The sequence below is a fragment of the Mangifera indica genome, chromosome 4 (genome assembly GCF_011075055.1).
Source record: "Mangifera indica cultivar Alphonso chromosome 4, CATAS_Mindica_2.1, whole genome shotgun sequence".
Taxonomy (NCBI): Eukaryota; Viridiplantae; Streptophyta; class Magnoliopsida; order Sapindales; family Anacardiaceae; genus Mangifera; species Mangifera indica.
This window is the reverse complement of record NC_058140.1, coordinates 18,438,677-18,455,716: the sequence shown is the minus strand read 5'-3', so window position 1 is coordinate 18,455,716 and position 17,040 is coordinate 18,438,677. Positions and strand designations below refer to the sequence as shown.

The following is a 17,040-nucleotide window of genomic DNA, read 5'->3' as shown; positions in this document are numbered from 1 at the left end:
ACCTTGGGTGGGAAATAGTCGTTTGGCCTTGATTGACTAACAATTGTTAAATACGAGGCAGACCCAAGAACCATGACATGTTCAAGTTCAACTAAAAGAAGCAAATATGAGTCCAAAGATAATTGAAGATGATGGAGTCGGCCACCTTATTATTCATCGTCTCACCCCGCATGTCAACACAGAAAACTTGAGGAAAGGCAGTTAGGCATACATCATACTTACATAAATGGCAAGGCAGTTAGGCAGTGAGGCAGAAGACCTGAGGGACCCTTCCCTGCCGGCTTCAAAACATGAAAAAAAAAAAAAAAATTGAGGCCGGAGAGTGGGTAATGACGACATTGAATGTGCTGGTTCGGTAAACCCAATGACATACATATACGTTATTTATACAAATTTATGTACGCTAATAAGAAGTATGTGAGAAAATTAGTATGATACAAATTTATATACGCTAATAAGATAAAGCGTGAGAGTATTATAGTGAGAATCGAAATTAGTATGATAATTAATTAACAAGATTGTGTGAGAAAATTATGAAGACAAGTTATTTTTATCGTAGTTCAATTTACTGCTTCGAAGTCTATGTCATAGTTATGTTATATGGGGCATTGGAATAAATTTTATCAAGATGTCAATAATTATTATATAAGAGTTATTTAAGCCCGTTTGGATCGCTTTCCTCCTCTTACATTGGTGTAGTTCTTTATATTCATAAGACAAAATTTCAAGTGTAAAGTATAAGACTTGAATCTCACTTTAGAAAACAAAAACTTCTAATATGAAATTTATATAGCTGTGGACTCTCTAATCTCAATAACTAGTTTTTGAAAAATGGTTATTTTAAGATTCATATTATTTATGTTTATATTATTTAATATCAGAACCACTATCATATTTTTCAGCCGTTTTATAATATTGAAATATTGCTAGCATAAAGATGAATCTAGAGATTGATTTGTATTGTAATTTCTATTCAAATATAAGAAGATAATATTGTAAATGTTATTCATTGAGATATGATGTACGATCGATTTGGTTAGTTATTGAGTCATTATTTGTGTATTGAGCGTATGCGAAATACTATTTAGATTGCTATAAAACACAAAGATACCCGTCCATCTATCTGTGACAATTACATGCATCTTCTGTTCTTGGTTATGAATTAAACACAGATTTGGAAGTGGAGATAACTTGTGTAACAGGATAATACAAATGATTTGTGAACCTTCCAATCCATTTTAAGCGGAATAATATCATTTTCTTTTGAGGACGAACAATCAAGTCCAACGCCCATAGAGTAACATTGACGAAATGGCTGAGAATGATTGCCAAAATGACTAGGATTGGTCGGTTTTTGGTTGAAGGGGTAGAGATGACTCAAACATCACTTTATCAGAGAGAGGAGTAATTTCTTCAACAACTAACTAACTACAATGATGCAACCCTACAAAATATCTAATTTCGTCAACCTCTAATTTATTGACGTCAGTTTAGATTATTTGTGAATTCACCCCTTAAAAATGATTAATTTTTAATTACCCCTTGGCTTTAATGAATGCACCATTTGATTGTAGCGGACGGAAAAATAGTACAACTAAATTCTAACAAAATTGGGCCGGGATTTTATGACCCAACTCAATCTCCATGCCCAACTCATATGTAAATTTGGGCTTTAGACAGACGGAGACAGTCCACAGCCCATAATAACGGAACCATCCGAGTCAACTCAGTGATTCGTCGCCACTCACCGGCAATCTTGTCCTTTGCCTTTCATTGTTGACAAATCTTTGCAGAAACGTCCTTCACTTTTTTTCAGCTGATCGTCAAATCTGATTCTCACGGATCCACAGAGGTTTCAGTTTCTATTTCAGCTCCAAAGCCGCCCTGATATTGCCCGTTTCTGAATTCTAGGTGAGACACTCGCTATCCAAATGCATAACGCTTATTATAGCTCAACTTTAGTGTCACTTAAAAGTAAAGGCTCGCTTTCGTTTTCATTCAATGACTACTCTAGCTTGTTAAATGAAAGATTTGATAGAATCCCATTGACTTCGTCGTGTTCAAGCTGTTGTTGTTCTTGTTGTTGTTGTGCATATGCTTCACATGATAATAGAGTGCCCACAAGCCCTGGCTTTTTATATGGGTTAAGACAGTCCACTTTTATTCAATGCGCACCTTCAAGAAGGTTGATTTTGGGTAGTGGAAACCGATTCTTTTATCAGGCTCCGGTTTATAATGAAGGTATTTATAAAGTTTTGTGCTCTATTAAAGAATTAAATGGTAGTAGAAGTGGTTTTGATAGGAGAAGGAAGGGGAGATTTAGCTGTACGGTTTTAGAAGAAAATATCCGAAGGTATCGGTTAAGTGAGGTTGATGATGCTGAGGCAATTATTGATTTATTGAGTGAGGAAGTTAGTGAAGACTATCTAGGTGGTAGAGGGAGAAATGAAAGGTTACTTAGGAGAGTGGAATTAGAGACGAGTGAAGATTATGGCAGTGAATTTTATAGGGGGAACAAGAATAGAGTGGAAGTAGAGAAGAGAGGAACTTATGGCGGTGAGTGTTCCCAAAGGAGAATGAAAAATGTTGGTTCAAATTTGTTTAAGAATGACAAGAAGTGTGAATCTGAGTCTACCACAATTGAGTTGAGGGAGGAAGAGTATAGGGTGTGCAAAGAGAAGGAAGCTATTACGAGAGAAGAGAACCGTAGAAGAAGGAACAAGAGTTCAAGCTGTTCTTCTTATTACTCGTTTTCGTCTTCTGGGGAGTTTGGGAGTGATGAGGAAGTTCAGGATAAGGAAGGGCAATATATGGAAGAGCCATTTAGAGCACAAGTGGTGGAAGACCTTAAGAGGCATAGCAGTGAAGATGTAGGGCATGATGAAGTTCCAGAACAGAGATATAAAGCACCTGAGAGTCGTGTTGATTGGGATTGCAGAAAGAAATCAGAGAAGAAACTTACTGATGTATCAGTTGCAGAAACACAATCCAAAAAGGAATCCTCACAAATTCATATGGAAATGGATAGAAGAGATGAAACTAATTATGGAAAGGCATCTACATCTTGTAAACAGTTTGACAATATGGACGAGAAATCAACTTTGGCTGTTAATGTGGACAAGGGAACAAGAAAGCTGAGTAACCAAATGGGTACCCAAGACAGAGAACAGTATGAATCGAGAAACCAATGGCAAGCTATGGAAACAAAGAAGATTCATGCAAGTGATTTTGAAATGACTTCCCAATCTCAAAAGCAATTTAGTGGCAGAGAAGAAAACCTGACAAGGGAAGAATATCACCAAGCAGTTGGCCTTACTGCTAGAAACAGCAAAATAAGGAGAAACTCTGACCTACTTACCAAAACTCCTGAAATTCAAGGTGTTCATACTGAAAAAATTTCAAATTCGCAGAGGCATTCTGAGTCTAGAATGAATATTTGGAAACAAGAAACAACTTTGGTTGAGAGCTCAGTTCAGGGAAGAAAAGAACAATACCAACAAAATAGTGAAAGGATCACTGGACAAAATAACTTGAGAACAAAGGCTGAAAAAATTTCTAGAATATCGGAAACACATGACACTAATCATACAAAGACCTCCATTATACAATCTGAAGCTAGGTCAAAGAACCAGGAAGAAAATTCAAGGTTGGTTTCCATTTTACATCCAGAAACATCCTTGACTGATCATGAGCATAATCAGAGAACTCAAACCACAAAAGGATCCAAAGAAGTCACCAGTGAATCAGTGGTTCATGCTGGTGACATCAAAACGTATACTGGGTCTCAAAAAAGTTCTGAAAGAAGGATTGTTGACCATGAAAGAATTTTAATTTCAGTGGTGAAACCAACAGGGACAGCAAGAGAGAGACATAATCAGATAGATGAAGGAGCTGCGCAAACAAAATCAAGGAAAGAGGCGTACGAGCCTACTGGACCACAAAGTTCTCATGAATATTCCTTGGCTAAGAATTCTAGTTCGCAAGCATCTTGGGATTTGGTTTCACAAGCTGGAGTACAACAGTTTGATGTTGAGGAGGTGGAGAGAAGTTCTCAAGCAAGATTGATCCCTCCCTCATCTCAATTGGTAGCTAGAGGTTCGTTGTATGTTGATCCAACCAGTGGGATTGCAATTGAAAAGGTTTCTGGCAAATCCTCAGAAAGTGGCTCTAGTGGCTTGTATACACAATCAGAAGGCAGAAGTTCATCAGTGCATGATGAGTCATTTGTCACAGGTAGACAGGAGGAGACATACGAAGAGCCTTTAAACTTCACCACCCATGAAGGTGCTCTGGGTTCCATGCACCGGTTAGAGGAATCTTCCATGCAGTTTGTTGGGGAGTTTGTTGAAAAGGCAAAGCTTGAAGTCTCAACTTCTGAAATCCAAACAGATAAGAACACTGCTGTGTCAAAGGTGGTGTCTGAAGCTGACAAGCAATGGAAAAAGAATTCAGGACAATATAGCTCTGAGGACCTTCAGTTGAAGGGTCGTGAATCAAGGCGATCATCTGAGGGTTCTGGAGCGAAAGGGCCTTCTGATGAGATGTGGGATATGACTGACCCATCTGCTCAACCTCTTCAGTCAGGAACACCAGAGGGCAGTAAAACAGCTGGGAATGTCATTGTGAAGAGAAGCGGCAGGTCCTTGTGGAATATCATTGGAGACATAGTCCGACTGCAGTGGGGTTCACACACTGAAACTCCTAGTGCTGCTGCAAGGTCAGATGAAAAGAGTCCATCTATTGAGTCTGCTAGCAGTGAGACATGGTTTTCTGGACTTGAATATGATAAAAACAGTGATGAGAATGTGAGAAGGGAAAGAAGTAGCATGCCACAGGCAGCGGCACCTTCTCATCAGTTGCAGCCAGGGAAAACTTTTACTCAAAATCAAGGAGAAACATCTGACACAGTGGGATCAAAGAACGAAGAAAGGCATCATGAAGCAGTGATGCCAACTTCTTCGAGTACATTAGAAGTTGGGTCCTCATCGAGAGGTAGTTCCTCAGCCTTTGGAGAGGAACATCTTGTCCAGAAAGGAGATGGAAACACTGGTCAGGGAACCCCTTTTGGCATGGAAGTGGAGCCATCATTATCACGTTTACCTGCTAGAAGCACAAGAAGGTCTCCCATTGTGGAAGAAATTTCTGAAACTGGTAAAATTGATGAGACTAGAAGTAGCTACATGGTACAGTTGGCACAACCTTTCAGTGCTAGGATAACTGAAGTATCGGGGTCTCCAGGGAAGGATGGGGAATTGAAACAAAGGAAGCTACAACGAAACAAGCAGGTATTGAAATATAGATTTGACGAATGGGAAGAAGCTTATAAGCTTGAAACTGAGCAGAAAAAAATTGATGAAATGTTTATGAGGGAAGCACTGTTAGAAGCCAAGAAGGCTGCTGATACTTGGGAGGTGCCCGTTGGGGCAGTACTGGTTCAACATGGGAAGATTATTGCTCGTGGATGCAACCTGTAAGTTTTCCAAAGGAAAAAGTGTTTGCTGTTTGATTGGATTTTTTTTTTTTTTTTTGGAGTTTTTGACGTGGAAATGCATATTTCAGAGTTGAGGAGTTAAGGGACTCCACTGCCCATGCAGAAATGATATGTATTCGGGAGGCTTCAAATGTACTTAGGACATGGAGGCTCGCGGTAAAAACCAGTTTTCTTTGCATGTTAAATGCTTTAATGGAATTTGTGGTGGCAAAATGTAGAAAATATGGAAAACTAACTAAATTTTTTCCACATCAGGAGACTACACTTTATGTAACTCTTGAACCATGTGCCATGTGTGCTGGAGCAATACTTCAAGCCAGAATCAGCACTCTTGTATGGGGAGCTCCAAATAAGCTTCTTGGAGCTGATGGCAGCTGGGTTAGGTACACTATTTATATCTTTCTATTGTTCTGTTCTCATAGCCTTACTAACATTAGTCATTGCTATTCTACCAATGTTCATCTGTGGTGTAAGACTAGGATCAGTTCATTTCATCTGAATGTTTTCAGTTAACATCTCAATTGTTCAGCTCGGACATTGATCTTTAATTTCATAACAAAGGTTTATTTAGTTATTTACTTTTGCCTCTATTAGTGAACTTGTTTATTCTGGTCAATTAATCTGGCCAAATTCAGTCAAATATACAGGAAAAAGTATTTGTATAATATCGATATGGCCTTTTTTGGTTAGAAGCTGGTATAAAAACAAGCCACCTGATTGTGCCACAAGGCTACAAAATAGCATGAGTAACTTTGGTTGTGAATAAAAATTGAGATCATGTGGTAGAATTAACTGGAGAATACAGTTTTGGATTAATTGGTGATATAATTTCTGAACATCTGTAGCGTAGGGTCTAAACAAGTGAATTACTGAGTTTCATAATTACCGAAAAAAAATTACTGAGGTTCATGGACACTGACATTTGACACAAAATTTGCAGGCTTTTTCCTAATGGGGAAGATGGGTCTGAACCATCAGACAAGCCTGCTGCTCCGGTCCATCCATTCCATCCAAAAATGACAATCCGCCGAGGGGTACTGGCATCAGATTGTGCAGAGGCAATGCAGCAATTCTTTCAACTTAGAAGAAGGAAGAAGGAGAAGAAACCGGAACCTTTGCCTCCTCCCTCGTGTTTTCCCATAGCAAACCAACCAACAAAAATCCTTACTAAGATGCAGCATATGTTCAACTTCGTGTTCTGTTTGTAGAAAGTAGAATATCACCCATTCGCAATACACTGTTTGATATCTGGTTTCTTTCAAATGAAATTGTGTGGATGTTCTTCCATAGACTGCAAATTGTCATTTGAATTCATGATGATATTGGAATAATTGAGTGATAACATCGACAACCAACATAATTTCGTTGCTCTTATTTCAGCCAACTACCATGTTAGGGGCTGTTAATCCATTGATCTATTTATATCATTTCTTTGGCTGCAACAGTGCCCGAAAACTTTAGATTATCAATATGAATATTAGGAACACTAATTTTTATTTGCTTGTGGGATCTCAAAATCACCGAAAAAGTAGAGATTGAAATGTCAAGACTTAATAAATGAACTAAGAAATGAATGTAGTATTACATTAATCCAGTAAATTTCCAATCTGAAAGATATCTTTAGGGTGCGTTTGGTTGACGGTTTTTAAGTTTACCTTGGTAATCTATCTTTTATTCCTTTGTTTGGTTTATCAGTAATAAAATATTACAGTAATCTTCTATTACCAATGCTGATGTGGCAGGTAATATAGGTGGTAATCTGATTACCACCTTCACCTTAGGTATTTAAAGATTACTGGGATAATCTTAAGTTTATTATAGAAAAATTATTATTTATTAATTTTTTGAGATAAAAATAAATTTATTTTTAATTAATATGACAAATAATATAAAAAATATTTAAAAATAATTATATTTAAAGACATTTAAACAAAATAATTTACTAGTAATCTTTTATTACTTTTAACCAAACACAATAATTATTTATACTTATCAAATTTTATCAAACATAGTAATCATTTATACCCAGTAATCTTCTAAGTAATCTATCTTCAAGATAATCTTTCTATTTTAGTAATCAAACATTACCCAAACCAAAGGCCCTCTTAGGGTGCAACATCTTTCCTACACCCTTTTAATTTCTCATCTATTTGTTAACAAAAGAAACTTTTGTCCTCCAACAGAAGGTTGCATTATAATGCATTTTACGAACAGATTACTTCCATTCCATGTCGCATAATGCAGTTAAGCAATGCCTTGTAATAAATTGCTCTTGCTTTCTCGTTATGGAATGGGAAGAGATTGAGTAAAATCAAAGAGAAATCACAAGAGAAAGTCCCTTTTTATATTTTGGTTTTCATCTTAAAGGTTTGATGGCAACTTCTTACTGATGTTCAGGTTGTGTTAGGATCAACATCGTAGTCAATAGGTTGGTGGGTCTGTTTCCCAACTCTCTTATTTTGCTTCATTTCTTTTCTACACCATGGATCATATGTACCATGTGCCATCAAGTTAATGAGAAATGCTTACTAAATGTATATAATACCAGATTCAAGTAAATTATAGGAACTCAAAAGCAAGATTGAGAAGGAAATAGAGTTTAAGCAACTTTATAATAAACGCCTACCATAAGTTTCCAGATGACTAAATTCAATCATTCCTTCCACATGAAGCTTCTTAGGTGAACACAGAACTGGTGGTCTAAGTCATCTCTGCAATATAATTATAATGACAAACCAATCAATGAAATTTGCAAGTGGTAAAACCTCCTCAGACCTCACTTTCAGCAAGATTTCCAAGCTACGAGGCCTCATTATGAGGTTAAGACTGAACGAGGCGATTCAATCCTGAAGGTCCCACTAAAGACAGCTAAGTTTAACAATATCACTTGGAAGTCGCCAATCATTAGAAGAGATGTGCTATTCTCAATCTCTCATGAAGTTTACATCCCTCCAACATTTCACCAAACATACTTTACTCCTAATAATCCTTTTCCTTCAAATGTGGGTATATAATGACTCTATCTTCCCTCCAAAAGCTACCTCATCAAAATGGATTCAATATTTGGTGCTTTGATTCTCATTTGCCTCGGCTTTTCTATAGACACCACTACCAACGCACAGACACCAGCAGCCTCCCCTACCTTGCCAACTACTGCAACTCCACCATCCACCACTGCTCCTCCACCTACTACAGCTGTCCCTCAGCCCAGTATGACACCAAAAGCACCAACACAACCACCAGTAACTGCAGCAACTCCTATATCACCACCATCTCCTAAAGTTGCACCAGCTACAACTCCATCAGTTCCACCTCCTCAAATTCCACCGCCACTACCCCCGCAAAGTCCTCCGATCTCAACTCCAGCACAACCACCATCACTGCCTCCATCACCGGCCACTCCTCCACCAGTTTTACCACCAGCACCAGCCACACCTCCACCTGCTTTACCACCACCACAGGTTTCACCGACTCCAGTCAAAGCGCCACTAGCACCAGCACCTGTACCTGCGAAGCCACCACCAACACCAGCACCAATTATTCAACCACCAACCCCTGCAGCTGCTCCACCTCCACACCACAAGCGGAGGCACAAGCACAAGAGTCATCATCATGCACCAGCTCCAGCACCAACTGTTCTAAAAAGCCCCCCCGCACCGCCTACAGTGCCAGACTCAGACGACACAACAACACCAGCACCATCACCTGCTCTGAATTTGGTAATATGCTTAATCAAAAATATAAAATCTCTTCTCAAGCGCAGGTCACACATTGGACATAAATTGAGAAATTAAAATTCAGTTATTTAAATGTCAACATTAAATTGTTCCTAACAATCCCTCCTTTTTTTTTCCGGCTCACAGAATGGAGCAAATACACTGCACCAGCAAGGAGGAAGATCTGGAGTGTGGACATGTACAGGGTTAGCTATTGCCATCCTGCTGGCTGTCACAGGATACAATTTCTAGCAATCTTTTAGAAAAATGCTATTCTTGCATGTGATGACTATTTTCATATGTACAATTATATCAGAAATTTATTGAAGTAGGAAAGAATAAAGCAACAGATGAAGGAACAACAGCTGTTGATATTTGTTGTATTTTTTCGCATTCATGTAGAAGAATACTTTAATTTGTCTTTTTACAGGTAAAGAGAATATTAGATGAACATGAATTTCAAAAAATAACAACAAAACTATACAAAAAATCAGTTGTCAAGCTTGATCAGTATTCGATTCCATGCTGATTTCCTTCCGCAAGTCATACTCAATCACCAGACAAAGGTTATCAACTTACTTGTGATGCCTCAAACACCCAACACATTGACAAGAAGCATTTTTCTGTTGGTGGGATGAATTAATTTTGGTCAAATCTATTTCCCACCCAAACTTTGGTGAAATGACATATCGCACCCTTTAAGTTTGAAAAGTCCATTTACCTAGCCATTATCCTCTCCCATTAATAAAAATTGTTATGTAAAAGGGTAAAAAAGTCATTTGATCCTAAAAATAACAAATTGGTAATTTGTAATAAAATCAAACGGTTTTCGTAAACGGAAATAGATGATGAATGAGTAAATGGACTTTTTAAACTTAAAAAAATGAAAAATAAACTCATCAAAGTTTGGGTTGGAAATAGTCATTCGCCCTTTTTTTTTTTAAACTAAGAGAGCAGCAAAGAATTTTCAGCACACAAATAATTAGAAGCCTTCCAAATAGGCTAAAAGACTTATTTTCACCTAAAGTATAGTGAAATCTCAAAGTTTTATCTTCAAATTTTTAAAAACTTAAACACTCACCCATAAACTAATTTAGGTTAAAATTTTTAATTAGAGTTAAGGATAAAATTCTCATTTAATAATAATTTAAAAAAAATTATTTATATCATTTTACCTCTTTAATTTAAAAAATTAACAATTTTTCTTTAAAATTAAGTTTTGAAAAAGTTACATTTTCCTCCTACCTAGGGTTTCAAATTTTACCGGCAATTTTCCACTAACGACGGTCAATCTCTCCCTCTTGACAATGTCTCCCTCTCTGATCAATGACGTTTGAATTCAACGAAATCTAGGCAAAATTTAGACAAATAATTAAAACTCTTTATCTAAACCTTTGTTATCCAAACGAATTGGCTTCATTTGGATGAGAATGATGTGTTCAAATGAGGATTAAAATTCGGCTATTATGGTAAATTTTTTTTTTATTTAATCAAATGTGGAAATTTCGAAGATTAAATTTATAAAGCTAACCCCAATGTAGATGAGGTGGTGTTAATTTGAGATTCTTACAAAAGAGGTCTGGTGTAAAACTGGACAAGACCATATCAGGGTTAAACCTTGAGTGGCGCAGGTTACGATGTAATAGTAATTGTAAACTTTTAAAATAAAATTTTGATAAACTCTTAACAATGAAATCAGAAGTGAAATCTATCAGAAGTTGTTCCTTTCTAGTGTAACCAAATGTTTCTTATTGACTAAGTGTAAAAAAAACCTTAATTCAATTGCAGCCTTCTGGGAACCAGGGTTGAAGCAAAAATTGCAGGGGAACTGTGTTATAAATTATTTGCCCTCAGTTGTTTCAGCAAGCTCATGTTGGCATTTCACAATTTTTTTTTTAAAATCTGATATTCTTTTGCTTCAGGTTTATAATCTTAAAAGCAAGTGATAATCATGAAGATTGGATGGAATCTGTTCTTACAGATTGGAAGCATTTACTTTTAGTGTATATGTTTCCATATAATTCTGGTATTTGCTTCAACTACAGAAGTTCTGTTTTACTACAGCAAAAAAATGATTTGACAATTCTTTCCTTTGGGAAAATTCTTATTATAAAGTTTTATAAAACAATCTAGCAGAAGTGGGCAGAAGAAGCAGGTGCCTTGATGCACAAAGGCAATTGGATGCACATCAATTCTCTGTCATGTTGGAAATGTTCCTCTTAAAGCAGTATTTTATAAGTCATCAATTGACTTTTTATCTGGGTTGTCATTTTCATGCATCCAAACCAAGAATTTGGGTGAAAAGCATGCATAACAACAAAACTATCTGGATCAAGGCGTTAACTAGATATTTAATGAAACTGCATGCATTTGCATTAGTTTCTTTTCTTTGTTGAAGAGATTTTAGTATACAAGTATGTACCACTTTGTTCCAATATCCAGGGAACAATAAAAATCAAGTTGATGTCTGGTTAGTTGTTGCATCAACTTGTAAAAGGCAATAAGGTTTTTCTTGGAAGGATTCAACTGGAAAACATCTGGGGTTCCCATTGAATCGAATTCGGTAAGCAACTGTTGCCAATCAGGCATCAATCTTCCTCATCCTCTTCAAATGGAAGTGGCACTGTCTTCACTGCTCGAAACTTGCCAGCATTATTTAGATGCTCATTCTCCAGTCTGGATAATTAAATCAATAGTTAGTATAAATATTGAAATACTGAAAGGACTGTAATATGGAAAAATGTAAGTAGGACCGATTACAAGAAATTATTTAGATAGGCAAACTTGTACCTGAAAAAATTCCACATTCCTCTTCTGATGACTTCAAGGGCTGCTAAAAATAAGCCAGTTACTCTGTAATCAACATGCCCAAAACTTGAATGGAGAACTGTTTGTAGCCAAGCCAGCCTGAGAACAAGGTTCAATCCCTGCATGGTAATCAATATATGAGTTAAAATCAGCTTTGTTAAAATATCTGTTTTTCTAGACAGAAGGAAAATTGAGTGTCCAAGTAATGTGTAGTTTTTCAGACAATTCTTTCTTTGTATCTTGTCTGCTATGAATTAGACTGGGAATCTAACTTTTCATATGTGGAATAGCATTATTAGTATCTAATAATTTCACCATTCTTCAAACTTATTATCTTGATATATCTTTGAAAAAGCTAAGTTGGTTTCTTAATTGAAATTGTTCAGTAGGTGCTCATTTCCTGGAGATGGATATAACTGATCATCTACTTTTTCTGATAGATCCCTTTAGGTGTCAGCTGCATGCCAATGGCTCAAATTTAAACACAATGAGGTTAGAATGATGTAATCAAATATACCATGGAAAAGTAGTAAATGATCTTTCGACGAAGCATTAATTCATTCCTTAGCCAGGGGTTCTTGGAATTCATTTGAAGCAACCCCCAATCCTTTACAAAGTCCCAATATAATTGGTACACAGTTGCAGCACTTGACACGATGACAACAAGACACAGCCATCCAACACTCCTTTCTTTCTCATAAGCTACTTTGGCTCCTGCTGCTAACATTGCTGATACATATTTGCCCAGATTAATAAGGTGGCTTGTCTGCCCTTCGTCAAACCAGCGCCTGGCACACTTCACACCCAATTCAGAAAAAGCTTTATCAGTTTAAGCAAAAATATTGAGATATAATCTTCTAAAAGACTGACTCAATAATTAAAGAAATAATAAGCAAGAGGTTTAGATTAATAGTATACCTGCATGGCCCTCCAGTAATAGGGTAGGAAGGACACTGCATAAGCGAAATCCCTGTAATGTTTTGCTCTCATACAATAACCGTAGTCCTGATTTTTGAAGCTGCCAGTTATATAGTAACAAGCTACATATTCTAGATTCCTTAGCATTGGCACCTATAAGATATTAAAAGAATTTATCAGTGAGCTATCGATGATAAGCTGTAAGGTTTTATACCATTTCAAGAAAAACTGCATTTAATAAGATCATAAATCTACCTGACTACAGAGTTGATCAGCCATGAAGAAGTCCAGCATGAGAACCTGTTTAGATAAAGATGATTTTGTCATTTTAATATCTCCTTAGCTTTCTGACTGAAACAGTTGCTGAATTGAAACCATCTAACTGTACAAAACTTGTAATGGCAATACCTTATAGAGAGGTGATAGTATGATGTTCCTGATCACACAAAGGAAGCGATAACGGCTTGATCGATGGAAAATGTTCAACGGGCACAAAAGTAACATTAAGAAGACCTGCACACATGGATGAATGTCAAAATTAATAAATATGATTCGAAAGTATTATGGTTCATTTAATATTTGCATCTAATTAACAATGTGCTCAAAGAATTACCAATGAGAGAAGGCCAGGAATTGCTTGAACTTGGGTAAATGAATACCCTTTTGTGACAAGTGACAAATGAATAAACAGAACTCCTACTACAGCGGTCATTGAGGTGGTACATATCAAGAACACATCTCTGTACTTAAGCTCCTTGGTAGGGGCCAGCTCAAAGATGAAGCTATAATTTATACGGGTTTTCCTCCACATAAAAATGTTGCAACCATACAGAAAGAAGTGTAGAAATAATAGGCTGAACATGCTGCAAATAGAGAAGTTGGTTCTGTCAGCAAGCTGCCTTTTAACAAATCAAATGAGAAATTGAATAATGAGGGCTACTTGCCTTAGTACAGGGTATACAGTTTCCATATACATTGTATCCGGTTGTGGTCTGTACATTCCTGTTATGTGAGCCATAATTACATATCCAACAAGGAGAGCAATGAAGCATCCAGTGAACAGTCCTGATTACATGTAAAGAAAACAAGTTAACATTAACCCAATACTGATGCAGATTCATCATATTAAGATTGAAATGCATTAAGGACTGTGTAACAGAACAATACAAATATATGCTCACTATATGATGGCCCATAGCTTGGTGCCATATGGAACTAATTACTGGTGTTAATGGATTTCCTTTAAAGGTTCAGCACCCTTTTATGGTCAAACTGCCTAAAACATTTGTAAGGGTGAAATATGGGACCTATGCTTTATCATCCACCCAAAAAAGAGAATCAAAAGCTACCCTTCCTTTTAATCATACTCTGTTTTCTTAGAGTATTGCCACAAAGTGAATAATCTCAACCATCTAATTAAAATGGTTTAAACAAATAGTTCAATTGAAAATATCACATATCAAGGATTCCTTTTTCAGTGAAAATTTCCAGGAACTTACCAATGAAGAAGGTTACAGAATGTGATTCTTTACGGTGCTGAGGCTTAAGATATTTCATCGCCTTTCTATGGTCATCTTCAGCGAAGTGCTTGACAAATAACTCCTCCACTTCATCAGCTAAATTCATAACCTGTCATTGCTGAGACTAATTAACAAGCTAATTCAACTTTCTTTACAAAGTGGTACTCCAATATGGCTATGTATCAGACAAAAAGTCTAAAGTACGATTTACTTTAACATTAGGCATACTCTGTGCAGACAAAGCTACAGGATCAATGGCCACTTTAAATTGTCAGTTTTTTAACCTAATGAAAAGCATAGCTAGTGGCACACATCTAAATAATCCCCCAAATATGTTCATGCTAAAATGTTATGCTAATGAGAACTAGATGGTTTATTCATTTTATGGCTTCTGTTATTTACCTTATCTGAGCTGTTGAAATAGGAGCTCTCGACTACTTTTAGATAAATGGGAAGAACTTGCTTTCCAGTAACCTGAGAAAGAAAAAAAAAAAAACTCAGAAAAGTAAATAAAATCTATTCTAACTTTCATGCATAAAACATAATGAAATATCTATGAAAACACACAAGTTTCTTACTTTGTCAAACTTCTTCAGAATCTTTATAAAAGCAAGCATGTTCAAGTTCCTGTAGGTCTTGAGATAACCCAACGCTTTGTAGAGCTCAACGAGAGCTCCTCTTATCATCTTCTCTGCATGATGGATCTTTGTTTTGTTGATATGCAGCCTACTTCCTTCAGAAAATTTTTTGGATGACTGGTTAACTAAATCTCCCCAGACCAAGTAACTGATTGCCGAGAACGTACGAGATGGAGTTGTTAGAGGTATATTAATTCGTAAGTTCTTCCCCTGGCAATTGAAAAAATGACTTGACAGTGTCCTGAGTTTGCCATCTTCTCCTTTCATTCTCATTGATTTCCCAATTTCCTCTGATCCTGGTGACTCTGCCAACCCAACATCATTTTTTTCCAAGTCATCCGTGCTGCTGTCTTGCTGCTGATCTTGTAGTTGTTCTTGTTCTGTTCTGTCCTTAATGGACTCCTCATCTGTAGCCGGTTTAGAAAAGAAAATTAGATACATAGTAGCAAAGAATTAATGTCTCTTCATAAAAATAAAAAATCCCTTTATAGTTACATTGAACAATCAATCCATCTATGCCCAATTCATGTATTAGTTAAAACTAAATTTACATATCTATGTTGACTACTGCAAGAGTAAAAGCAAATGTGGTATATTGATTGCATTTGCGTACCACAGGAAGAGATGGTGCAAGAAATAGAAGGATCCTCCTTGGCATCCTGGGAAGAAGCTCCTTTGGCACGCTGCCACTTGAGGGCGGTTTTGAGTTCGATGAGAATTTCCATCTGTTTCTTCAAGGACTCCCCTCTGTCCAAGAACTCCTTCTCCTTAGTCTTGTAGAACTGGTTCACTTTGTTGAGTTGCCTGTCCAAACATGCAAAAAACTCTTGTGCAGCATCAGTATCCACAAATTGATCCAGCAATTCAGTCTCATACATATCATCCTTGCTAGCTGAACTTGCATGCTTCTTATGCACCTATCAAAAAACAAATAACCAACCCTCTTCAATTCATGAAAACCAATTAGAAGTATATCAATTATGAATAAAAGCAAAATGCAAGAGAGAATTGATATATACTTGAATGGCACCATGTTCTCTATGATGATGGTGGCTGAATAAAGAGATTTTCCCAAGAGAAGAAACTATGGTGTTAGCTAAAGAGTTATGCTGTTGGTTCCTGGTTGAGGTGGGTGAAGTGGTAATAGTATTAGGATCATTAATATTATTAAGGAGATGAAACTTCTTGAGGTCTTTCTTGAGTTGCCAATAATCAACAAAAGCGTCTTTCCATTCAGGCACAAGCTGGCCTTCAAATTGCTTAGAGAACTTCATAATTCTCTCTTGTTCTTGAGAGAAAATTAGTGAAGAGCTAGCAATAAGGGGCTCAGAGATGATGTGTGAGTTGTGAGTGTGTTCATTAGAAACCCCTGAGCCACATTTATTTATGGGGCTGAGAGGGAATATGATTGATGTGCTGCTTGACAGCACATTCTAACATATCCTTGGCACTTATACTATATATATCCTATGCTTCTTCCACTTGAAACTATAAAGTGGCCAGGTTCGCCGGAGAATGACCAAACCTCCACCGGATGTGATCACTTCTACCCCACATGTACTCATGAACAGTTTCAAAAGGTTTGAGAATTTAAAGTGGATGGCAATGGAACCTTTCTCTTTACAAATCAAATAAAAATAAAATTGCACACATATATTAAAAAGCAAACATATATGTCATTTAGGAGACCTCAATTTTGCATGATGAATGCATAATGAAGAGGGCAATATGTATAATTTGTGAGCAGTTGTCCAATTGGAAAGTCAAGAGCTGCTTATTTATGAAACTGAAACTGATTGGCTACTTGAAGAACAAAACACAAAGGTTAAATCTAATTAGACCAGCCAGACTTCCACTAATTGAGGATAATAAAGGTTTCAATTATATCCCATCACCACTTAATTGGATAATAAAGCTTATACAATTAAGATGTGCTGTACAATAAACTC

General features: G+C 36.7%; 3 protein-coding genes across 3 annotated transcripts; 2 read left to right on the top strand and 1 right to left on the bottom strand.

Moving 5' to 3' along the window:
• The first annotated feature begins 1,743 nt into the window (after positions 1-1,743).
• On the top strand, positions 1,744-6,846 carry LOC123213926 (tRNA(adenine(34)) deaminase, chloroplastic). The gene is made up of 4 exons (XM_044633557.1): positions 1,744-5,470; positions 5,560-5,647; positions 5,747-5,874; positions 6,432-6,846. Exons 1-4 carry the CDS (start codon positions 1,932-1,934, stop codon positions 6,697-6,699), a joined length of 4,023 nt encoding a protein of 1,340 aa, XP_044489492.1. The 5' UTR covers positions 1,744-1,931; the 3' UTR covers positions 6,700-6,846.
• Positions 6,847-8,482: 1,636 nt separating this feature from the next.
• LOC123213533 (lysine-rich arabinogalactan protein 19-like) lies at positions 8,483-9,590 on the top strand. Its single transcript, XM_044632990.1, has 2 exons — positions 8,483-9,210; positions 9,355-9,590. The coding sequence occupies exons 1-2, from the start codon at positions 8,542-8,544 to the stop codon at positions 9,457-9,459; spliced, it is 774 nt and encodes a 257-aa protein (XP_044488925.1). The 5' UTR covers positions 8,483-8,541; the 3' UTR covers positions 9,460-9,590.
• A 1,965-nt stretch (positions 9,591-11,555) lies between these two features.
• LOC123213010 (phosphate transporter PHO1 homolog 1-like) lies at positions 11,556-16,819 on the bottom strand. The gene is made up of 13 exons (XM_044632322.1): positions 16,111-16,819; positions 15,705-16,008; positions 15,032-15,498; positions 14,856-14,927; positions 14,433-14,562; positions 13,878-13,998; positions 13,547-13,796; positions 13,342-13,446; positions 13,189-13,233; positions 12,934-13,086; positions 12,533-12,811; positions 11,998-12,134; positions 11,556-11,883 (listed from the first exon to the last, which is right to left on the bottom strand). The coding sequence occupies exons 1-13, from the start codon at positions 16,363-16,365 to the stop codon at positions 11,796-11,798; spliced, it is 2,406 nt and encodes an 801-aa protein (XP_044488257.1). The 5' UTR covers positions 16,366-16,819; the 3' UTR covers positions 11,556-11,795.
• Positions 16,820-17,040: the final 221 nt, after the last annotated feature.